Source organism: Pteronotus mesoamericanus, unplaced genomic scaffold, assembly GCF_021234165.1.
Source record: "Pteronotus mesoamericanus isolate MK-2021 breed Mesoamerican mustached bat unplaced genomic scaffold, CSHL_Meso_final contig_90, whole genome shotgun sequence".
In the NCBI taxonomy this organism is placed as follows: Eukaryota; Metazoa; Chordata; class Mammalia; order Chiroptera; family Mormoopidae; genus Pteronotus; species Pteronotus mesoamericanus.
The window spans coordinates 42652140-42677638 of NW_026555277.1; the positions used below are offsets into that span (position 1 = coordinate 42652140).

A 25499-nucleotide genomic window follows, 5' to 3' on the forward strand; every position below is an offset into this window, starting at 1 on the left:
TCACAGGCCTGGAATGAACTGACTGGCTAGGTCTGGGTCACATGTGCCCATCTCCATCCTGTATGTGGGGGCTTTCAGAAGTAGGAGAAAGTGGCCCTTCAGAGGGAAAGCATAGCGCATACCGCAAGTCAGCCAGTCGGTGACTGGGAGAAGCTGAGGCCCGGACATGAGAGACCCAAACAACACCTGTGCTCAGACTCCATCTGCATCATGAAACAGAAGTGCACACCTGCCCTCAGCAAAGAAATGGCAGGTGCTCATTTACATATCATGTTATTATCATTCACATGTTGCCTTCAGTAGCACCAGGCCCTGGGGTGCAGACCCAGGAGTCTTGGGCCTGTATTCCCCTTGTTTGCAACAGGTAAGAGCCATACCACATAAGTAAAACCGACCAGTCATTGGAGAGGAGTGCAGCCCAAACTCTTCTGAATGTTGTAGAAGCCAGCCCTGTAAGGCTGTCTGGGGAGGCAGGATTGGAGTTGGGCATGGGGTGGGGGGAGTTGGAGGAAAAGGCCCAAGGAGTGGTGGGTAGGGGGCATAAGATCTGAGAGCCTTGAATGCCAGGACAAGAAGTCTAGGATAAGCCTATGAACAAAAGGGAAGTGGAGAAGTTTTTTGAGTGAGAACGGGGCTTTACAAGAGCAGAGTTTGGAGGAGATGAGTATGAGGAGGTGCAGGACGGAGCAGGGGAGGGAACAGTCTTTTGGGTAATGGGTTCGCACTCTTGGAAAGGGTAGAGCAGGGAATAGCTGAGCCCTCAGGGCTACACTGTGAGGCAGGGCCTGGCCTTTCCTGTTCTGAGATGCCTCTGGGGGTCCAACAGCTCTCTCCACTGTGGGGCCTCCCAGGAGCAGAGCCAAGAGGATTCCCACATCCTCCTCTGCCCCACCCCCAGCAAGGAACTGAAGGGACTTAGCAGGGGTAGGGCCCACACTGAAGTCTTGCAGGGATGCCCAAGGCAATCCTGACCCAAACCCCTCTAGGGCATCCCTGATGGTCTGCCAACCTTGACTTGGATACCCCGCAGACACGCGTCATCTCTGGTTATTAGAACTGACTCCTCCATATGTGAAATCAAAGCCTGACTCTGTTCCACTCAGTGTCTATATACTGGGTCTGCACTTGGGGCCCAAGGGTTTCTGCAACAGTGCTCAAACTCCCTGGGGAGCTCTTCAGGGCTCTTTTTTCTGATGCCTAAACAGGTGTAGTAGCCCCAGAGGTTTCCTATCTCCCTGAGCTCCCCACTCTGCTCACCCTGTTTTCCCCTCCCCACGCTAGGCGCGGCACCTCTAGTAATATAGCCCAAGATCAAGCTTACTCTGAATAGCAGTGTTCTGCCTGCAGGTGGGTATGGGAGAAAAAGAGGAAACCTCAATATGAAAGTCACACCTAGCCCCCCCGGGGCCCATAAACCCACTGTCCTTAACTTCCCAGCCCCTGCTTCAAGCCCCCACTCCAACAAATGGACACACATGGGTCAGAGGTTCCTCCATAAGGACCTGAGCCCCAGAGAGGAAGTGGAGCCATTACTGCCACTACAGAGAGCTAGGAGGCTTTCCCTTTCAGCTAAGAACTGGGAACCTCCCACCTGGGGCCTAAGTCACAGGGCAACCCTAGGCTAATGCCTGCAGTAGAAACAACACTCATGCCCAGGCCAAGAGCTTGGGTCCCCCAGTGCCTAGGCCAGCCCTAACAGAGCCCCACTGACCCAAGTGCTCCCCATTACCTACGGTTGAAGAAATCAGGCTGCGGGTGTAAAGGGGTGTAAAGCAAGTGCCAAGTAGCTTAAACCCTCTTTAAAATGCAGGGGAAGGGTTGGGAGAAGGGCGGTCCTGGTTGAGAAGCATCCCGTGTAGTGGCTATTAAATTGTGTTCCTACACCTTCTGAGGTACTTTTTCCCCCTGGGGAGAGAGACCGTGGATTTCATCAGATTCTCAAAGGATTCATGACTCAGAAGAGCGTTCTCCAAAGAGAAGAAGCACACAGATGAGAAGTCATCGGACCACCTAATCTCCCCTTGTCACTGGGTTGGTTATGCAGCCTCTCCGTGTCCCCTTTCTTTGGGAACCCGCAAAGCCCAGTGCAGCTCCCAGAGGCAGATGTTGACCCAAACTGTGGACGGGAAAATTGCGGAGGGGAGCCAGGGCGACAGGGGCCGCGGATCCTTGTGGGAGGGCGAGTCACGACTTCCTTCACCCCCATCCTGCCCTAATTTCATAGACCGTGGGCAGAAGGAACCTCTTTTGCTCTAGCTGATTGGGCAAACCCCCAAGAACAGACTTGTAAGTCTGGAGAAAGCAGGCAGAGGAAGGCGAACGGCAAGAGGCGGGGCTTGAGTCTGTGCCCGCCCCGCTCCGGCTCGGGAATAGGTCGGGCTCCCCCTAGTGGCCCCGACCCCCACTCGACTCCTCCCGCGGCCCTTGCCCTCAATCTTCCACCCAGATTTAGCACAGGTCGGTCTCCGCGGACTGACGGACGCACCGAAGGACAGCCCGCCCCAAGCCCAACGTCAGGAAGGGGCGGGGAGGCGACGGCTGCAGCTTGAGGAGCAGGAGCAGGTGCCGCGGTGACGGGCGGGAGGGGCCGAGACAGAGCGCGGGGCGGGGGCGCGGCGCTATCTTGCGTGCGGCCGGCGCGGGGACAGGAGGACCCGACTTGGGAGTGTTCCCGGTCAGGTCACGCTGGGGCGAGGGGATCTGGAGTTGGGCCGGGTCGGGTGGTGACTCTGGAGGGCTCAGGATCCCAAGGAGACAGAGAGGACGAAAGCTGGAGGGGGTTCGGGAGAGTGGCGAGAGCGCTACGGGGGCGGGGGGGTAGGAAAGAGGGGGCATACCTGGAGGTGAGACTGGGGAGCGGTCAAGATATGAAACTAGAGTGGAGGGGACTCGGCAGAAATGGGTGAGGTGGAAGACACGGTGGGGGTTGTGTGAGGTCTGGCCAGTTGATAATAACCGTAGGTGTTAAGTTCCAAGATAGAAGAGGTGGCAGAAGGAAGGCTGGTGGGGAGAAGGGATCTTAGACGAGGGGACACTCAGGGGTGGTCAGCGGGTGAGGAGTGTTGAGCTGAGGTCCAGGGCCAGGCAGAGAACCGGCAGCGTGGGGGGGCTCACTAGGCAGATGGGCTAAGGTGTGAGGCTAGTATAAAAAGTGAAGCAGGGGCCAGATGGCGGTGAGGATGAATCTGGTTAGGGAGGCACCTCAGAAATGAGGCCAGCATAGACTGAGGGTGGACCCAGAGTGGAAGGGTACCCAGGGAGGGAACCCCACAGTGAGGCCAGAGGCTGGTCACAGGGCACCCTCCATGAGGGAAGCCTCTCCCTCGCGGTCGCTGGAGCCATGCTATCCCGCAAGGGCATCATCCCTGAGGAGTATGTGCTGACGCGGTTAGCAGAGGACCCTGCGGAGCCCCGGTACCGGGCCCGGGAGCGGAAGGCCCGCTTCGTGTCCAAGAAGGGCAACTGCAATGTGGCCCACAAGAACATCCGGGAGCAGGGCCGCTTCCTGCAGGACGTATTCACCACGCTGGTGGACCTCAAGTGGCCGCACACACTGCTTATCTTCACCATGTCCTTCCTGTGCAGCTGGCTGCTCTTTGCCATGGTCTGGTGGCTCATCGCATTCGCCCACGGTGACCTGGCTACGGGTGACCTGGCGCCCGGAGAGGGCGCCACGGTGCCCTGCGTCACCAGCATCCACTCTTTTTCATCTGCCTTCCTCTTCTCCATTGAAGTCCAAGTGACCATTGGTTTCGGCGGGCGCATGGTGACTGAAGAGTGTCCTCTAGCCATCCTGATCCTCATTGTGCAGAACATCGTGGGGCTCATGATCAATGCCATCATGCTGGGCTGCATCTTCATGAAGACTTCCCAGGCCCACCGGCGGGCTGAGACCCTCATCTTCAGCAAGCACGCAGTCATCGCTCTGCGCCATGGCCGCCTCTGCTTCATGCTGCGCGTGGGCGACCTCCGCAAAAGCATGATCATCAGCGCCACCATCCGCATGCAGGTGGTGCGCAAGACCACCAGCCCCGAGGGCGAGGTGGTGCCCCTCCACCAGGTGGACATCCCCATGGAGAACGGTGTGGGCGGCAACAGCATCTTCCTGGTGGCTCCCCTCATCATCTACCACATCATTGATTCCAACAGCCCACTCTACGACCTGGCACCTAGTGACCTGCACCACCATCAGGACCTCGAGATCATTGTCATCCTGGAAGGCGTGGTGGAAACCACAGGCATCACCACCCAAGCCCGTACCTCCTACCTGGCCGATGAGATCCTGTGGGGTCAGCGCTTTGTACCCATTGTGACTGAGGAGGATGGCCGCTACGCCGTGGACTACTCCAAGTTTGGCAACACCATCAAAGTGCCCACACCACCCTGCACAGCCCGCCAGCTTGATGAGGACCACAGCCTACTGGATGCCTTGACCCTTGCTTCGGCCCGTGGGCCACTGCGTAAGCGCAGCGTGGCCATGGCCAAGGCCAAGCCCAGGTTTAGCATCTCTCCGGATTCCCTGTCCTGAGCCATGGCCCCCTGCGTGCCCACCGCACACGTGTGCACATGGGCAGTGTGGTATGGTATGTAGAATGGACATGGTGTGGCCCTCTTGGCCAGGCCAGGGCCTGGTGTGAGGCTGGGCCCTCCGCAGTTCAGCCTCCCCGCTGCTGCTCGCCCAGGGTGTGGCAAGGCATTGTCACTACCTATTTATGGCCTCAGCTGGAGCCTGTACTGGGTTATTTTTGTTCCTGCTTCTCCCAGCCCCAACTCAGGACTGGCTGGTCCCCTTCACCGGACCCAAGGCTGGGGAAACTGTGGGAAGTGGCAGGCCCTAAAGCTGGCGGGTCTGCTACTCTTGGGGGTCCCCTGATCAACTGGCCACAAGCTGGGCAGATGGCTGGGGGAGAACAGTCCCCAGGTTGGGGGCCTGCTGCTGTGTGTTTCTATGGCCCCAGGAGATGCCTATGGTCAGGACTTGGCCACCCTTAGTCCCTGAAAACATGATGAGCTAAAGAGTGGGCCCGGCCAGCCCGGGAGGGCAGTCAGTGAGGGAGCATATTCCAGCTGGAAGATCGGAAGTGTGGAGCCTGCACAGGCAGGGACAGCCTGAGGCTGAAGGACCCCTTCCATGGGGCGGGCTCCAGCAGGGAGGAAAAAGCATGAGGACGCTCAGCTTTGCTGAGTCCTGCTCAGGCACAGGGAAAGGGAGATGGGCCCTGTGCTCCTGCCCTTTGTGGGCTGCGGCTGCTGAGACTGCCTATTCCCATCGTGTCCCCAACCTCCATGGGTAGGGGTGGGCTGGGGCAGACACTGGCATGCCAAACAGAAAGAGGCTGAGGAGAAGGGTGTCCTGGGCCCACCATGCTCAGCGGGCCTCAGACCAAATCGAGGTATTGGCTCCCCACCAGCGGCTGCCACTCACTCTGTCCAGAGGTTGATCATGGCTGGTCTGTGTGTTGCTAGAAAAGGAGATGTTGGAAAGCTCAAGGTGGTGGGGGGTGAGCAAGGTCCCTGAGGTGAAGAGGTCCTTGTCCCTGATGGGCTTGACCCCAAGCCTGGACTCTTGAGCAGTGTTGTGTGTACTTGCTCATAATCCTGCCTTCTCCCTTGTCAATAAAGCCTCCCTCCTTCATGACCTAAACTCTGGGCTGTTCTTGCTGGGGAGGCAGGAGGCATGCTGGTGGGCAGGGAGGGTAGGAGCTGGAGCAGCCAGCTCTCATTCCAGAGGTGTCATGGACCACAGTCCGGAGGCCTGCGAGGACCCCTGAGGCGGGTCATCTTGCCCAGTTCAGGGAGACATTTCCCCATTTACCTCAGGCAGCCCAGTCCTGCCAGCCGGTCTGGCCCTTTCAACCTTGGACACCTACTCTGCTTAGAGCCCTGCCTCCAGTCAGGGATCTGCTGGAAAGCTGGGTGTTCAGGGAGAGAGGCGGGCACATGATATGCATTAGTTTAGTGACTGGAGCATAAGCTCTCAAGCTAGCTGCCTGGGTTCAAATCCTGGCTCTAGCTCTAAGACCTTGGTCAAGTAACTTAACCTCTCTTTGCCTCAGTTGCCTCATCTAAAAAGCAGGGATACTAATCATACCTACGTCATAGAATTGTTGTGGGAGTAAGTGAAAAATATATGTAAATGCTGAAGTGTCTGGTCCATACTAGGTGCTCAATAAATGTTAACTATTGTGATTGTAATTGAATGAGCCGCATCATGAGACAACTGACCAAGCGGGTGTTGTTAAGAGAGAGGGTGCTGTTTTATTTCCCTTTGGTGATGCGTTTCTATGCCTGGTCTTCCTTCCTTCACACTGTCCTGCCTGACCTAATCACAGGGGCTGTGGCAGCACCTACTACCTGGTCTTCTTGTCTCCATCCCACCCCCTCAGTCCATCTGCCATGCAGCCACCAGCGGTCTTATGAAAAGGCTTGTGATCATCCCCTCCCATGTCAACCACTGGCACTAGCTCCCCATCGCCTTCTGGGGCAGGGCCAGATCTGTACCCAGCCATTTCAGGCTTTGCCTGCTTTCCAGCCTTGCAGCGCACCAGCCCCTCTCCTCTAGCTCTTTGGCCTCTTTGTGTATAAAATTGACCTTCCTCCCTCTGAGCCTTTGCCTGTTACTCCCTTTGCCTGGACTGCCCAGGTGTCATCTCTGCCTGCTGAAATCCATAAAGCCCAGGCCAGATGATGCCTCCTCGAAGCCTTCCCTGATTCCTCTGGAAAGACATGGTCCCTCCCCTTACCTGTGTTTGTGGGCGTTCTGTTTTTGCCTATGTTTATGGGTCTGTCTCCCCATCTTCAAGCCTGCAGCTCCCCGAGGTCAGGGACTATGTCTGATTTAGCAGTGTGCCTGGCACTGACGCAGTGCTGAATGAATAAGTGAATGGTGGATGGATGGAGGGAGGGATGGACATCCAGATGGTGCACAAGACAGCAATCTAGGGTTATTGCTACAGTGTGAGGCCTACAGAGGGGTTTTGGTTGGATCAGTGATAGTTTGTCCCTGGAGACTCGAGAGACAGGGCTGAGATCCAGGAAGCTGCTGCTTCTGTTCCAGGCTCTAAGCTGCCCCTTCCCTGCACCACACAGTCCCCCAGCATTGATTTCCTTCCTTCCTGAGCTGACCCATTTAATGGCTTAGAGGAAAAAAGAAATGAGAAGCTACTCAGAGTCAGCCCAGACTTTCTGGGACTTAGATCGGCTGCTTTGAAGGCCAGCGGAAGGACCAGACCCACTGTGAAACCCCTTGGCAGCACCATCCTTCGGACCCACTCAAAGTAACCTTCCTCCAGCCTCTCAAAACAGAAGCGGCTGGTGACAGTGACCTGGCAAAACTGAGGGCTCAGCGCCACCTGCTGGCCAGAGACAAGACCTACTTGATCCCAGAATATCAGGGCCTCTGGTCCTAAGCTTCAGGTTTAGCTCAGGGAGGAGCTGGAAAGTTCCAGGCATGGAGGGGAAGCTAGACCAAGCCTTTCTTGACCCTTGTGAATGTTATTGCCCGCTGATAGTGCCCCTTCCATCTAGGGGCACCCGTGCTTTAACGCACTGGACTAACCTGGCCAAGGAAGCGCCGCTGAGCTTCACTCAGCCTAGCAGGAACTTCTGTGAGAATTTAGCATCTGATATTCAGCCCCAGGACAGCACTGGACTTCACATAAGAGCAGACAGAGCAGTCCATGCTAGTTACAACCTGGGCGCAGACCCAGCTCTCCACCAGGCCCCCCAGAGAGGGGAGGGAGGTTCCTCAGGTCACTGTGGTCCGGTGCTGATGGAGACGCTGTTCTCCAAGTTTGTAGGTGAGGAAACAGGATCAGAAGTGATGTTAACTTGCTAAACATTTGCTAACGTCACAGTTAGCAAATGGCAGGCCCAAGATTTGTTCCTGAGTCTGTCTGAGACTGCTGCACAGTGCCAGGGACCCGCTCTCCAGCTCTTACTAGGGGTGCTGCCTTTCCAAAGTGTCAAATCCACCACAGACAGTTGTCTCTAGATCAAGAACAAGAGAGACAGTGTAACTCGGGAAGCCCCTGAGCTTCCCTGAGTCCCAGGTTCATGACTGATGACAGGCTCAGCTGTGGCAACACCCATGGGTTTGGCATCTTCAGCCAGTCACCACGAGGCCTACCCATGGCCCTTCTGCAGAGAGGACTCACCCAGCCTCTACAGGATCCGCTCAGCATAGGTGGCATCCTCCCAACTCCATCCGGCATGTGAGCTCCTACCCAACAGTTTCTCTTAGGGAGAACTTTCCTAAGGAGCTTTCCACTAGGAGTAGAGCAACCATGTCTCCCTGTGTGTCTCTGGTCTCGTCTCTGAGGTCTCCCCAGGTCCAGGTATCAGACACCTTATCTTGTACCAAGACATGCAGAAGACTTTGGGGAAGAGGTGAATTGTGCATGCTAAAGTCATGTTGACTCCAGACTAGGGCAGGTGTGAACAGCAACAAACCTATGATCTGTTTCAGCTTCCAAGAAGCTGGGGAAAGACAGAACGGTGGGATTCAAATCAGAACTGGGTTCCAGACAGTGGGTTTATTGCACTAGAATCTAAATTATTGGCATCCTCTCAGCCAGGTCCACCTGCCTGGGGCATTGTATATCTTCATGGAAAGGGCAGCAGGTGCTACCTACACACTACTCTGGGCAGGCCCAACTCTGAAGTGACATGAAAGGCAGGTCACTTAGGCTGGCCAGCTTGGGTACAGGATGCCAATGAGAAGGAAAGCAATACAAAGTGCCTATGAAACTACACAAATGTGCGTCCTTCGCAGGGAGAAGCAAGGGCATACAGAGTATGGGTCAGGTCAGTGCTACTCAGGAGCCTTCTTCAGCCATGCATCTCCCTTTCATGAAGGGGTATCATTCCTTGCAGCACAGGTACACCCCAAACGCCCCCTGCACAGCCCATCAGCGCCCAAAGTGAAGCAAACCAGACTCTGAGGCGCCCTGACTCTGTATTCTCTTTATTTCATCAATTTCAGTTTTTCTCATAAGGCCATTATTATTGGGGAACGGAAGTCACTCCAGGGTAAACCAGAGAGAAGTAAATGCTCAGTTCTGACTGAGACTCTTTTGTTAAATTACTGGCTGCTTGGTTTCACATCCATCGTGAAAAAAGAAGAATGAAAGTCATCCCATAATCCTGCCTTTTTTGAGCCTCTCTTCAGGTCTGACCAACATACTTATTTCTCAGGTTAGTAATTCTTTTGATGCCTTTTTTCTACATCATAGACTCCCTTCTAATCAATCATGTCCATTTAACGTTCCCCACATTTCACATCTAATATTTTTATTTTCATCTTACAATATCTCATTTGTGATTTCCCCATTAATTGTAGTTTTTCCTTGTATTATTTTACTGTTCTATCAGATTCTCTACAAAATTCTAATTTCTTTTACTAAATTTATAAAATCTCATCTACCTTACTACTTTTTTCCAAGGAGTGTCATTCTCTTCCCATCACTGTAACTAGCTTGGACTACTCCCTTTGTTCCACAGTCCCACTGTTGCCCTGTGCCTCCTTCCACTTTGAGATTTACTGAACTCTCTCCACTTGGGAGTTTATTGGGTCCTTTAACAACAAACAGGCACCAGCCACACTGATGCTGCAATCCCCAAATGCCACCACTAGAGGCCACTCTAACACCCTCAGGAGGAAGCTCAGCTGTGGGGAGCGTTCTGTTTATCCTTCTAAGTGAGTGAGTTGCAACCTTTTTCATCTCACGGCACACGTAAACTAATTCCTAAAATACTACGATACACCAAAAATATATTGTTTGTCACTCTGACCAAAAAATAGTATGATTTTGAAATATTCATATCGGATGGCTTTTGTGTTGTCATTTTTTTATGGATGGCTGTTGTCATTTTTTTTAATTTGACAATCTAAGGGGAAAAAGGTCAGCGTCTCTGACTAGTCAGGTATTGCATGTTTCAAAAATTCTTGCAGCATTTCAAGGTGCCTGCTGCAGAACAGCAGTTGAAAATCGATGCTCTAAGCCAAGAGACTTAAGACCTAACAAACTGTTTCTGAGTCTTGACTCCAACTTCTGGTAGTGATGGGCACCAGGCTTCTCCATCTCACAAAGGTCCAGAAATACAACTGCACGTCCCTGATAACTGCATTCAGAACCGCACTGTACATTACCCATGATCAACACCTGGCATGCGACCCTCCACAGCCCTGTCAACCCGTCCTGGCTGAGGCGCCCATATTGTTATCCAATTAGGAATAGCATCAGCCACCTTGGTTCAGTTACAGAAAGTAAGGGAAGGGTCAAACACCCACCAACCGATCCTCCCTTAAGAACTGGCTGGAATTGTACCGAGTCAGCCTCACCTCTAGGCCAAATTAATGGTCAAGCCCATCATCCACAGCCCAGCCCCACCCTGGAGCGTCCTTGGTGGTATGGCATATTGATTAAAAATCCAAGCTGCACCTTTTTCTAGCCATGAGAAGGAGATGGGGGTGGGCAAGTCATTTATCCTGTATCAAAGAATAACTCAGATATAAATTAAAATAACTTTTATTCACATACTGGTATGTACAGGTTGATCTCATGGAACAAAGAAATAGAATTTGAAATGGAAACAGGCCAACAGTAACTGGAAACAATAGCTGTTGCTTTCTCCTCTCCCCCCCCCTTTTTTTTAAATTCAGGTATAACTGACATATAATATTAGTTCCAGATGTACAACATAAGATTTGATGTTTGTATATATTGCAAAATAATCACCACAATAGGTCTAATTAAAATCCATCACTATACAGTTCCAAATTTTTTCTTATGATAACCTTTAAGATGTACTTTTAGCCACTTTCAAATATCCAATACAGCATTAGCAACTCTGGTCACCATGGACCTTTTGACTCAGTCACCCATTTCATCCCTTCCCATCCCCCACCGCAAGCAACCACCAACCTGTTCTACAGAGAACTTTTGTTTTTTATATTTTTTTAGATTCACATTTAAGTAGGATCATACATACCTTTCTCTGACTTATTTCATTAAAATACTGCCTTCAAGGTCCATCATGTTGTCAGATGGCAAGATTTCCTTCTTTTATATGGTTGCCTAATAAATATTCCATTGCGTACACAGGCATGTGCCTCATAATGACGTTTTGGGCAACAATGGACTGACTGCATAGACAATAGTCCCATAAGCTCATAGTGGAGCTAAAACATTGCTATCACCTAGTGAAATCCCAGCCACCCTAGTGTCATACCGCAATGCATTGTTCATGTTTGTGGTGGTGCTGGTGTAAACAAAGCCATGCCAGTCATATAAAAATATACATAAAAGTATACATAATTATGTACAGTACATAATACTTCATAATAATACTAAATGACTGTTACTGGCTCATGTATTTACTAGGCTATATTTTTATTGCTATTGTAGAGTATACTTTTTCTAGCTATAAAAATAAGTTTGCGCCCTGAGAGGGTTGCAAGTTCAGTCCCCGGTTGGGGCGCAAACTACAGGCAACCAATCGATGTTTCTCTCTCCCATTGATTTTCCTCTTCCTCTCTTTCTCCCTCCCTTCCCCTCACTCTAAGAATAAATAAAATAAATAAGTTTTCTGTAAAACAGTAAGTGCTATTACACTAGCAGCAGCCTCAAATCGTGTTGACTGCATCTCTTGATTGCATCATTTCCCTTGTGCTTGATTTAGTCTCACATTGTTTTATAAGTTGACTGTAGCCTGAGTGCACAGTGAAGCCTCCATCAGGGTAGTGACCTAGGCCTTCACATTCACTGACTCGCCCAGAGCAACTTCCGGTTCTGCAAGCTCCATTCATGGCAAGTGCCCTTTACAGGTATACTATTTTTTTATCTTTCACACCATATTTTTACTGCACTTTTTCTATGTTTAGATACACAAATCCTTACCATGTGTTACAACTGCCTACAGTACTCAGTATAGTAATGTGCTATACAGGTTTGTAGCCTGGAGCAACGGGCTACACCATAGAGCCTACGTGTGGAGAAGGCTGTATGTATCATTTGGTTTGTGTGAGTGCACTCAGTTATGTTAACACAACGATGAAATTGCCTAACCACACATTCCTCAGAATGTACCCCCTTTGTTAAGTGGCACAGGACTGTGTGGGTATGTTTCACATTTTCTTTATCCATTCATCCATCAGTGAACATCCATCAGTGAAGACATGTTTACATGTCTTGCCTATTGTAAACAATGCTACAATAACATAGAGGTACACTAACTTTTCAAGTTACTGCCTTCCTTCAGATAAATTCTCAGAAGTGGAATTGCTGGATCGTATGTTAGTTCTAGTTTTAATTTTTTTTTTTAGGAATTTCCATACCATTTTCTATAATGGCTGCATCAATTTACATTCCCACCAAAGGTGCCCAAGTCTTCCCTCTTCTCCACATCCTTGCCAATACGTTTTATTTCTTGTCTTTTGGATAGTAGCCATTCCAACAGGGGTGAGGTGATATCTTATTGCTTTGATTTGCATTTCCTGATGACTAATGATGTTGAGCACCTTTTTATGTACATCTTGGCCATTTGTAATCTTCTCTGGAAAGTGTTGCTCTTTTTCCTTTTCTTGCAAAAAGCTGATTGTCCAGAGGCTATCCAAGAGGGCAGTTTGAATAGGCTGCTCTTGAGCACACTGCGTGGGACATCAGGAAAAGGAGTTTCAGTTACTTACTTACACATTCCTGAGAAAGCTTGTGGTCTCTGCTGCCTGTCACTGTGTAAGAACTGCCAGTGTCCCAGGGATCCCTCCACCTGAATACGTAATGAATGCACCATAATGAAAGCACCTCTTGTTAAAATTCTTTAGTCCCTCTTGTGTTAGCCTGGGTCTTCTAAGAAGCAGCTTTCAAGGTACATTAGAAGTATGAGAGAGTTACTAGAAGCAGTGCCTATGAACGAGGCCACAGAAGTAGGTGGGGAAAGCCTTCAGATCATGTTGCAGGTCTGCTATCTCTGAAGGGAGGAAGGTGGGAGGACTGGGTAGCAAGAGCTTCAGACTACACTGCAACTCTGAGGAAGTCTCAGCCACTCCAGCAGGGAGCTCCAAAGACACCGGCTTTGTCCAGCTGCTGGCTGGAGCACGGCCTAAGCTAGAACACTGCAGTAGATCTCTGAGATGACACAGCTGGAACATGTGGGCTGCATACAGTCTTCACAGCAAAGAGGGTCTCAGCAGCACATATCCATGGCAACCATACTTTTTTGGTCAAAATTCAGGTTCCTAAGGAGCTATATCAGTTAGCTTTTGCTATATAATAAGCCAGTCTAAACTCACAGTGGCTTTTAAAAAATAAATATTTCTCACACATTTGAGAGTTGGCTCTGTTGATGCTGATGATCTCAGTTCACATGTCTGGGAGTTGGGTGGCTGCCACAGCTGGTGGTCTTTAAATAATGTGGTTTCGGTCAAGGTTCTCATTGTTATGTTGATGAGATGCCGGAAGAACCTAACTCTTGTTTATATCAATTAGCCTGTAGTAAAATTAATTTCACTGCACATCGTTTTGTTTCAAGTTGCAGAACCTATGGATGCCATTGAGGACTTACTGTAGACTGGCCTCCTCTAGAACAGCTGGCTGTAGCTTCCATTGTATCTCATCCTCCAGCAGGAGAGCTTGGATGTGTCCTCCTCTCACCAACATCAGAAGCACAAAAGAAAGTAAATGGAAATACACACGGCCTCTTTCACTTCCGTCTTATTTTGTTGGTCAAAGCAAGTCACAAGTTTGAGCATTGTAAAAGGGCCGCCCATGATGAGAGGGCACTGCAAAGTTACAGAGCAAAGGACAAGGATATAGCAAAGGGTGAAGGATTGGAGATGTCACTGCAAACCACCTGAGAATCCAGGGTGATCATGAAGGCTTTAGTAGTCTCTTTTTCAATAGGTGTCCCTGTTACATGTCTGCCTCCAGTGATGGCACCTGGAGAGCAGAGGGCTGAGGAAGGCAAGGAATATGAAAACATTCACAAATATCAACACATTTGAAAACCACCTTATATCCAGTTTTCATCACACTGGCCTAAGTCCAATCGGGAGACTATGTCCCATGATTCAACTGGCCAACTTTATATAAAGAAGCAGACTTTTTTCTTGATCAATTGATTATTCTAATTTTCCTAAAGCATTTATAATGAGAATATTAGCTATTGCACAGGTTCTGCCTTGGCAGACCCATAAGTAACTGAGGGCAATTTTACTATGTAGAACCATTTTAGCCTTGGCTAGTGTGGCTCAGTGGATTAAGCACTGGCCTGTGGACCAAAAGGTTGCTTGTCGGATTCCTGGTTCGATTCCAGTCAGGGCACATGCCTGGGTTACAGTCTAGGTCCCCAGATGGAGGCATGCAAGAGGCAACTGGTCAGTATTTTTTATCATACATTAATGTTTCCCTCTCTTTTTCCCTCCTTCCCCTTCTCTCTAAAAATAAATAAATAAAATCTTAAGAAAAAAAATAGAGCCATTTTAACCAACATGTTTACACTGGCCTCTTGGGTCTCTTGAGCTGTTTTATTTGCTATTTGGACCACAGTTAAGAATAAACATATTTGGAAACACCAGTGAGGGTTAGAAATTCTAGGGTTAAAGGTGAAATCTGGTTATAAGTTATGTCTTTGAGCTATTAACAAAATATAAGAGGACATCCAGCCAAGATGAAGGTGTAGGTAGATAGATACACTTTGCCTCCTCACACAAACAAAAGAAGGACAACAACAAATTTGAAAACAAAAAATAGCCAGAACTTCCAGAAAATTGAATGTTTGGAAGTCCAACAACCAAGGAGCTAAAAAGGAAACATTCGTCCAGACCAGTAAGAGGGGCGGAAACGGGCAGCCGGGGCGGAGAGGACACACAGCAAGGCAGCGGCTGGAGGATGGGGCAGTCCCACACTTGCATGCCAATAAACCAGGAGGAACAGCTGGGGAGCGAGACAGACTGCGCAACCCAGGGTTCCAGCTCTGGAAAAGAAAGCCTCAAAACCTCTGGCTATAAAAAGCTGTGGGGGTTGCGGTAGCAGGAGAAACTCCCAGCCTCTCAGGAGAGTCAGTTGGAGAGACTGATGGGGTCCTAGAACATACACAAACCCACCCACCCACCCAGGAATCAGCACTAGAAGGGATCAATTTGCTTATGGGCAGCAGGGGAAGTGACTGAAAGCTGGGGAGAGCCGAGCAAGAGGCACTGTTCCCTCTCAGACCCCTCCCCGACATACAGAGTCACAACACAGCGACTGGCATTGCCCCGCCTTGGCGAATACCTAAGGCTCTGCCCCTTGCAACATAATAGGCACGCTGAAACAAAGAAATATGGCCCAAATGAAAGGACAGATCAAAGCTCCAAAAATAGAACTAAGTGATGAACAGATAGCCACCCTATCAGATGCATAGTTCAAAACACTGGTGATCTGGATGCTCACTGAATTGGTTGCAAAATGGAGGAAAAGGTGAAGGCTATGTAAAGTGAAATAAAAAAAGATATATACGGGGAACCAACAGGGAAGGGAAGGAAACTGGGACTCAAATCAAAGATTTGGAGCAGAAAGAAGAGATAAACATTTAATCGGAAGAGAATAAAGAAACAAGAATTCAAAAAAATGAGGAGAGGCTTAGGAACCTCTGGGACAACTTTAAACGTTCCAACATCCAAATCATAGGGGTGCCAGGAGGAGAAGAGGAAGAGTAAGAAATTGAAAACTTATCTGAAAAAAATAATGGAGAACTTCCCAATTTGGCAAAGGAAGAAGACTTCCAGGAGCTCCAGGAAGCTCAGAGAGCGCCAAAGTTGGACCCAAGGAAGCACACACCAAGCCACATCATAATTACAATACCCAAAATTAAAGATAAGGAGAGAATCTTAAAAACAGCAAGAGAAAAGGAGACAGCTGCCTACAAAGGAGTTCCCAGAAGACTATCAGCTCATTTCTCAAAAGAAATCCTATAGGCAAGAAGGGGCTGGAAAAAATTATTCAAAGTCATGAAAGGCAAGGACCTACTTCCAAGATTACTCTATACAGCAAAGCTATCATTTAGAATGGAAGGGCAGATAAAGTACTTCCCAGATAAGCTCAGATGAAAGGAGTTCATCATCCCCAAGCCCTTATTATATGAAATGTTAAAGGGACTTACCTAAGAAAAAGAAGAAAATCAAAAAATATGAACAGTAAAATGACAACAAATTCACAACTATCAACAACTGAACCTAAAAAAAAAAAAAAAAAAACTAAGCAAGCAACTAGAACAGGAACAGAATTACAGAAATGGAAATCAAAGGGGAGAGGGAGAGAGGAGAATGGAGGAAAAGATACAGGGAATAAGAAGCATAAATAGTAGGTACAAATAGATGCGGGAGGTTAAGAATAGCATAGGAAATGGAGAAGCCAAAGAACTATATGTAGGAGCCATGGACATGAACTAAGGTGGCAGGGGGGAATGCTGGTGGGAGGGGGGTGCTGGGTGGAGGAGAATAAAGGGGAGAAAAAACAAAATAAAAAAATAAAAATGGGGAGGGAAACAAAACAAAATAGGAGCACCTAGGGGAAGGAATTCCGCTCTCTGAGCTGTGGTTTCCACATGTGAGAACAATGCAGCTCATACGTAGTTCAAAGGCCCGCTCCAAATTGCTAACAGTGCAGTTTGGTTCACAATGAGTTGTATGTTATGAAGAGGCAGAGGGACTTTACAATGCATTCCCCAGAGTCACAAGCCACCATACATAGATCTGATGAGAAAGCTCCCCCACACAACATCAGAAAAAGCCACACACCACAAACACACCACGTAGAATCCCCTGGGATCGATCCTGAGAACTCTCCAACGTCATCCGCTGGCAATGCTCCCTGAACTCCCAGAGCCAATTCCAAAATAAAGGGCTAAACTTTGCTTTAGTATCCCCTTACCTTTTGCAAAACGAAATTATTAAAATCAGTCCAACTACAGAACAGAAAACAGAGATGCAAACGTAAGTGCTGCACGAGCCACTTCTTGTCTCAGATCCTGCAGAGAGAAAGAGGAAGCCAAACTTAAGGGAAAACCAACTGGCAGGGGCCAAAGTGACGACATAACCGTTGCTAAGGTCTGTGTGGTTGTGTGTCATGTCTCTGTCAGAGACAGAACCACCAGTCAGTCCTCTGCCACATGTCTTGTCATTCCTATCACATACATTTCCACACATTAGTGTGTTTAGCACTTGCCACAGATACACGGCAGTATCGAGCACCACATCCCACAAAAATATGCCATGCGCGTGTTCAAAGCTTTCACACTACTATACCATCTTACACTTCTGCTATGGACTGAATGTGCTCCCCCCAACCCCCACAAAATTCATATGTTGAAATCCTAATACCCAATGTAATGGTATTTGGAGGTGGGATTCCTGGTCATGAGGGTGGAGCCCTCATGAATGCGATTACTGTCCTTATAAAAGAGGCCCAAGAGAGATCCCTGACCCCTTCCACCACATGAGGATACAAAAAGAAATCTGTGACCCAGAGGAAAGCCCTCACCCAACCATGCTGGCACACTGATCTCAGATGTCCAGCCTCCAGAACTGTGAGAAATAAAGCTGTTGTTTATAAGCCAGTCTGTGGCAGTCTGTCATAGCAGCCCAAAGGCATACACAAATCACCAAGACAAACCTCTTATACTTACAAGGCATATTTCAATTCCATACTCCCCATGCACTGCACATACTCTGCACACATCCCTGCATATACCCCCCAACACACATACCCCCACACACCCACCCCCCTGGCCCTTCTCTCCCTCCAGGACCACCGCAGGCCCCTTCTGGCACATCCAGCCAGCCCCTGCCTTCCTAGCCCCTCTCAGCTCCAGGCTGACGCATTTGATGCACAAGGTCACCCCACCCCCACCCCAGGACCAGAGCCAGGACCACAGAAGCCAGGATGTGAGCTCAGTTAACCCCACCCCACCAGCAGGAGGGGTTCTGTGGGGAGCTGTATTATCTTAAGCTAAGGATCTACTGTGTCTGGGGAAAGCCCTTGGCATTCACAGGACTCCCTACTATGGCCTCCCCACCGTGGGCACAGACCACTGATTCAGTCCCTACCAGCCAACAGTTTGCAGTGAGCCTGGAGCCTGACCAGAAGAGTTGCTGGCAGAGCTGGGTCTCTGCCTCCTCATAGACCCTTATCCTCAGGGGACATGGACCCTTTCTCCTAGCAGCTTCCCACTCCAGGTCATATGGACCACCTAGATCACTTAAGCTGCCATAAGCTAACAGCAACCCTGAGGACTGCTGTCACTACTCTCCACGGAGGAGACCATCGCCTTGGTTCAGGACCTAGTCTGGACCGCTGGCTGTGGGGCTGAGTGAGGCCAAACCAAGCTTTTTCTCCTACCCCAGTGGCCCCCCTCTTGGCCTAGACTAACTGGGAACCTGAGTTTTATGTTATGTCCCCTCAAGGTGAAGAGCAGGGGAAACATCTAGAAAGACACTTACCTTTCTCAGGCAGGGTGATGTCCTTCATCTGGGGGGTGGGCAAGGATATGTGTTCTATCATACATCGGTAGGTCACATTGTGTTTCAGAGAGCACTTCAGCCTCAAACGGCTAGTGACGTTAAATGTGTCATCTTCATTCTTAATGGCAAAATCAGTGGTGATGCCCTCAGAAAACTTCAGATACTGGGGATTCTCCTGGGTCCATCTATACCACGTTATGTTAATGTTCTTCGGGTAGAACCTACTTGACTTACACAGAAGATATTGGTCATCATTATCTTTCACCTTGGCTTCCTCTGCCAACAAGCTGATGACTGGGTAAGCTGCCAGGAGAGAAAAGTCATACTTTGAGGGTAGGTTGGGACAGGTTATTATCAGTTCAATGTCTGACCCAGAGCAAGCCTTCAGGAAGGGTGAGTGAAGCAAGTGGGATTCTCCTTAAGCTAGATATCTGGGTATGTTGATCTTAGTGCCAGCAAGGTGCTGATACGCCATGACCCTGACTCTCATAGCCAGGAAATGCTAGAAACCAAAAACACTATAAAAGAAATGAGAATGCCTTTCACAGGCTCATCAGTAGACTTAACACGGCCAAGGAGAGAATCAGTTAGCTTAAATATGTCCGTAAAAATTCCCAAACTGAAATTCAAAGAGCAAAAAGGATGGTACGGGAAAACCCAGAAGAAAAAGAAATATCCAAAACTGTGGACAACTGCAAAAGCTATAATGTATGTGTAACAGGAATATCAGAGGAAGTAAAGAGAAAAGAGGAGGAATAATTTGAAAAATAATGGCTAAGAATTTTCCAAAATTAATGACAGATACCAAGGCATAGATCCAGGAAGCTTAGAAAACGCCAAGCAGGAAAACACCACATCATGTTCAAAATACAGGGGGAAAAAAATTTTTTTTTTTTTTTTTGGTCAAAAGACAAAGAGAAAACCTTCAAAAAAATCTGGAAAAAAAAAAATTTACTCAGCCCTGGCTGGTGTGGCTCAGTGGATTGACTGCTGGCCTACAAACCAAAGGGTCACCAGTTAAATTCCCAGTCAGGACACATGTCTGGGTTGCGGGTTCGAGTGGCAACCACACATGGATGTTTCTCTTCCTCTCTTCCTCCCTCCCTTCCCCTCTCTCTAAAAATAAATAAATAAATAAATAAATAAATAAATAAATGGACTTTAATTAATAAAAATGTATAAATATCGGTTCATTGATTGTAACAAATAAACCATACTAACACAAGATATTAATAATAGGGGAAGTGGTATACAGAGGCAGGAACTCTGTACTATCTTTGTAATTTTTCTGTAAGTCTAAACTGTTCTAAAAAATGAAATCTATTAATTTTTTTTAATCTTTTATTTTAGGCTTTCTGTCTGAAGAAGAAATGAATCCTAAAATGCATTCCCATCCCCCAAATTAATATGGACAAAACATTCAGAGCCTTAAGTACAGTTTTGGAGAGCTCATAGACACAGTCCCCCTCCCCCTGTTATAGCCTGAATTGTGTCTCCCACCCCTGAATTCCTATGTTGAAGTCCTAACCCTAGTCCCTCAGACTCTGGCTGTATTCGAAGGTAGGGTCTTTATTGAGGTTGTTACATTAAAATGAGGTCATTAGGTTGGGCCCTAATCTAATCTAACTCAAAAGTTTATAAGAAAAGGAGACTAGGACACAGATACACGCACAGGGCAGACCACGTGAAGACACAGGGAGAAGACAGACATCTACAAGCCAAGGAGAGAGTTGGCAGAAGAACCAACCTGCAGACACCTTGATCTAAGACTTCTAAATGCCAGAATTGTGACAATAAATTTCAGTTATTTAGGCCACCTAATCAATGGTATTTTGTTATGGCTGCTCTAGCAAACTAATACACCCTCCCAGCAAGCTCAACCACGTGGTATTACCAGACCTATTTATAATAGAGGGAAGTGGAGCTCAAATTAGCGTTTAAGGAATATTTTTGTTGTTTTAAGTCTTAACTGAGCAACTAACTCAGAACAGCACGCAGCTCACCTTTTTCATACATTGTCTTATGTAATCCTCAGAACACTAAGAGGCAGGTATGATTTATCGACCCATTTTGTACATGGGAAAATTTCAGGTCCAAAAATGTTGAATGACTGGCTCCATCACCCAGTTTGGAAGCAGCAAAGCTGGAAGAGGAGTCAAATCTGTGGAGCCAGAGCATAGCACCTCTCCCCTTTCCCAGCTGCCTTTCAGAGGTACCTCTTCAGAGATTGCTGACTGTCCACACACTAGGCTTTCTTCTCCTGAGCACTTCTAATGGGCCAAGCACTACACTAAGCATTTCTCAATCCTCTTGGGTAGGTACTATTACATTTGTTTAGAGCAAAGGACATTGAGGTTCAGCATGGGTAATAATTTGCCCTAAGCTGTCCAGGTGTCCATGGAAGCCCAGGACTCAAACCCACATCTATCTGACTCTTAGGCCCATGCCCCAAACCTCTGCTCCACTTGGCCCATCCACATCTCCACCCAAGCCCCATCACCATGGAACCACAGGACACTGCCACCAGGCACTCACCCACAACCTCCAGAGAGGATGTTCCCTGGCCCTTGTTAGGGGTGATCACCACCTCACATCGGTACTCTCCTGCTTCCCTCAGCTGGACTCCAGGCAGCTGCAGTGAGGCGTCCCCCTTCACCAGCCTCTGTAGAGACACATTGGCTCCTGGTCGGAATGCTTTTCGATGGTTTCCATAAAACTCAAACACCTTGACCTCTGTTTTATCCACCTGATTCTTCCAAAACCAGGTAACACCCATAATTTCGATGTTCCAGTGTGAAGAACCAGGGACTTTGCAGAAGATGGTGACATTGTCATTCAGACGCACAGTCTGAGTCTTCCTTGCCATCTCCACTGGCAAGGAACCTGTGGGAACAAGAAAACTCAGTTATGGAAGAACCTTGGGGAAAAACCACAGGGCTCGTACTCTCAAACACTACCATGTAATCAGAAACAAATTCCTTTTCTGGGCCGGGGGTCTCCTGTAGAGAGGCCCTTAGTTCATGACCTCTCATTAATCCACATGAGATCTTCCAAATGTGTTCTTTTTTTTTTTTTTTCCAAGATAGTTTTGGCTATCCTGGGTCTCTTGCAATTTCATAGAAATTTTCAAATCAGTTTATTTTCTCCAAAGAAGTTGTCTGAGATTCTAATAGGAATTGCATTGAATCTGTAGATCAATTTGGGGAGTACTGCCATCTTAACAATGTTGTCTTCTAATCCATGAATGTGTTTTGGGGATGTGCTAGGGACTGAGTGCTTGTGTCCCTCCAAAATTCATAATCCTCAGTGTGATGGTACTTGAAATTGGGGGCTTTGGGAGATAATTTGGTCATGAGGGTAGAGCCCTCATGAATGGGATTAGTGCCCTTATAAGAGAAAGGAGAAGGATGGGAGAAATAATCTCTCCACTCCTGGGGATAGAGTGAGGTGTTCATGTACAAGCCAGAAAAAGGCCTCTCACCAGAAACAAAGCAGTCAACACCTTGATCTCTGTCTTCCCAGCCTCCAGAACTGTGAGAAATAAATTTCTGCAGTTGAAGCCACTCGGTCTACAGTATTTGTTATGGCAGCTTGAGAAGACAGACAAGATGTTTGTCTTATCACTTATTTAGATCTTCTTAAATTTCTTTCAACAATAGTTTTATAGTTTTCAGAGTATAGGTTTTGTACTTTTCCTGTTAAATTTATTCCTAAATATTATATTCTTTTTTATGAAACTATATATAGATTATTTTATTAATTTTATTTTCAGGTTGCTCATTGCACATTGATAAATAATTATTCCTTTTATTTCCATTCCCCTCCCCCATCAGGCAAGCAATCTAAGATGTTTAATATCTGTATTTCTGTTCTCTTTAAAACTGTCTTGTTCTGCCCTGGCCAGATGGCTCACTTGGTTGTAGCATCATTTTATACACCAGAAAGTTGTGGGTTTGATTCCCGGTCAGAGCACATACCTAGGTAGCCGATTTGGTCCCCAGTCAGGGCACAAATGGGAGGCAACCGATTAATGCTTCTCTCTCATATCAATGTTTCTCTCTCTCTCTCTCTCTCTCCCCCCCAACCACTGCCCTTTCCTCTCTCTCTAAAATCATTAAAAACATATCCTTGGGTGAAAATTAATTTTAAAAACTGTCATGTTTTGTTTCTCAAACTTAGAGAAATGGTTTTAAGTTATATGTCATTGCTTCTCATCCTTTTATTAATTTTTTTTATCTTCACCCCAGGACTTTTTTTTTTTTCTTCATTGCTTTTAGAGAGAAAGAAAGGGAAGGAGAGAAACACTGATGAGGGAGAGGAAATGATCCATTGCCTCCCAGACACGCACAAACTGGAGACTGAACCCTCAAGCTCTCAGTTATGGCAAGATGCTCCAACCAACTGAGCCGCACCGGCCAAGGCTGGTTCTCCTTTTGCCACTATGCTTTCCAGATTCATCCAGACTGCCAGGTGTACATCTAGTCCTTTACTTGAAGTTGCTGCCCATTTCTCCATGGTGAACATCCACACCTGGCTCATCTACAGCCCCACTGATGGACACCCATTTGGTCTAGATTCCGACATCACTACCACTACCACTTGGCATCCCCCAGCCTATGTGGGTTAGTCTAATAAAGGTCAAGTGATATCTTATTATTGTTTTCTGTTCTCTGGTTAATAATGACTTAAACTATCTCTTCACATGCCTTCCAGGTTTTTGGTTCTTGATCAACAATTAAACAGAAACATGTCCAGCAGTGTTCCATAAAAAGTGAAAAGACTCCTTCGCTACGATTGGATGCTGCACTGTCTGCAAACTCCTCGTTGTTGCTCCAGGCTCTTTCAGGTCAGTGTGAGGGTGTTCCTCACTGCCTGCAGAACACTGAAATGGGCAAGAAGGAAGGGGCACGGAAAAGGAAAAGGTCTGCGTGTCTGTTGTTCTCAGCGCTTGGCCAGGCTAGAAAAGGAGGTGCCTGTCAAGAACTCCTGCAGGACAGAAAAAGGCAGTGACATCTCAAAGTGGAAAACTCTACAGTGAAAATGAAGGAATGCCTGAGATTCAAGGAATACAAAGAGGCCATACATGGTACGCATTTGAGCGACGTGGAGGTAAGAGAATTTGACAAGATGGCTAGGGTAGAGGACGAGATCCAGACCACCAGAGAGAAATGGGGTGAGGGAGGGAGTATGTGAATGCAAAACTGTTTAAGGGTCCCTTGGGCCCAGGGGTTCAAGGTAGCTTAGGGGTGACTGAAGGGTACCACGAAGGGGCTTTGAAGACATTCCTTTCGTGTAGTGCCTATGGCAGGCATTTGCCAGGCTCGGGGCTTTAACTTTATGCTAATATTGGGTGGGCCAAAAAGTTCATTTAGGTTTTCCCTGTACAATGGCTCTAGTAGTGCTTAGCTGTCTTTAACTTAATTCAAAACACTTTTGTTAGATTGTATTGTGACAGCTGTCATATCAGTGTGCATTTAAAAATACTTACCAAAATTGGTGAATTTTTGTGTAGCCATTTTAATATTGAAGATGGAAGAAGATATGCAACATTTTCAGCATATTATGCTTCATTATTTCAAGAAAGGTAAAACCACAACTGAAACACCAAAAAACGATTTGTGCAATGAATGGAGAAGGGGTTGTGACTGTCTGGATATGTCAAAAATGGTTTGCAAAGTTTCTTGGTACCGTTGGCATTTTGGCCAAATAATTCTTTGTTGTGGAAAGAGCAAAGCAGAAATTTTAGTAAAAGGCTAAATGAGTCATTAATGGGCGGAGTTCTGGCATCTAGGATGATGTAAGAGGAGCTAAAACCCACAGAGCCCTTAACCTGAAGGAGACAGTCACATCCATATCTTAATTGCTGAATCAATAAATGAACCTAATTTCAAAAAGTAGAGCTCAGAGTCGAGGACTCCAAAGGGGTTGACCAGAGGATCTAGAGACAAACACCCGCCACCAACTCCGTAACTCCCTCCTCCCTCCCCCTTTCTCGCCCAGGTTTTACCTTCGGTGAACAGCGGGAACCACAAAAGCAGGCCCGGAAGGGTCCGCACAAAGCTGTACGATGTCCGGGCTGCTGCCGCCTCCACATCCATGGCCATGCTTGGTTTGGGCCCCGATCCCCTGGTTTGGCCCCCGCCTGGGTGCCTACAGGCAGCCGCCTGCCAAGTTTCTTCCTACACAGCGAAGAGTCCGATCCTAATATGCAATGTGCAGAAGAAATCCCCTTTCGTGGGGTGATGCGGAGTAGGCGTACCTTCTAAATAGTTTTGCCCCGTTCTACAAATGCGATGCTAAAACGCGGTGACGAGCAGTCATACTCCTGCGGCTCGCGGGGCTGGGGGGGGCGGGGGGGGTGGCCGGAGCTCTTCCGGGCGGTGGGAGGGGATAGCGGGGAGGGATGGCAGGAGTCACGCCCACCTTCTGGAAGTTTGTCTCCCAGATACCGTCCCAGGAGCGTCACTGGCGCCACCCAACCCATCCCGGGAGAGGGGAGTGGAGTAAGTCACAGACGTACCTCAAACGAAGTGGTTCGCTAGTGCTCGGAAACTGCCGGAGTGGGTGTGCCCCAGACTGGCATGAGATGTACGGACTCTTGACTTCCTGTAGAAGAGTGCATACTTCACGTGATTTTGAGAGCAGCTTTATTAAAGCTGGGAGCAATGAAGTAACGAGGGCTCAGGACATCCCACAGCAACCACTAAGTGAACTCTGCCTGGTGTGGTCTAGGCGTAATGGATTCCAAGGGACTAAAGCATAGTCCGTAGCCTCACAAATCTGATCTAGACCAGTGCTGTCCAAAGCAGCTGTGACAAACAACCCTTCCGAATGAAAATGTCCAGCCCATTTAGGACTGATACTTTTTCTCATTAAACTTTGTTTTAATGGTTCTCAAAACTCTGTAACAGATTTTTAGTCGAGTTGTTTCCCTTAAAAAGGACTGATTTTAAAAACTAGTAACTTAAAAACACACGCACACACCCCAAATGGTCCACAA

At 47.9% G+C, this 25499-nt stretch overlaps 2 protein-coding genes across 2 annotated transcripts; one reads left to right on the forward strand and one right to left on the reverse strand.

Moving 5' to 3' along the window:
- The first annotated feature begins 2896 nt into the window (after window positions 1–2896).
- On the forward strand, window positions 2897–5644 carry KCNJ11 (potassium inwardly rectifying channel subfamily J member 11). Its single transcript, XM_054586027.1, has one exon. It carries the CDS (start codon window positions 3341–3343, stop codon window positions 4526–4528), a length of 1188 nt encoding a protein of 395 aa, XP_054442002.1. The 5' UTR covers window positions 2897–3340; the 3' UTR covers window positions 4529–5644.
- An 11262-nt stretch (window positions 5645–16906) lies between these two features.
- Window positions 16907–24603, reverse strand: NCR3LG1 (natural killer cell cytotoxicity receptor 3 ligand 1). Its single transcript, XM_054586189.1, has 4 exons — window positions 24507–24603; window positions 21035–21382; window positions 18479–18802; window positions 16907–17007 (listed from the first exon to the last, which is right to left on the reverse strand). The coding sequence occupies exons 1-4, from the start codon at window positions 24601–24603 to the stop codon at window positions 16907–16909; spliced, it is 870 nt and encodes a 289-aa protein (XP_054442164.1).
- Window positions 24604–25499: the final 896 nt, after the last annotated feature.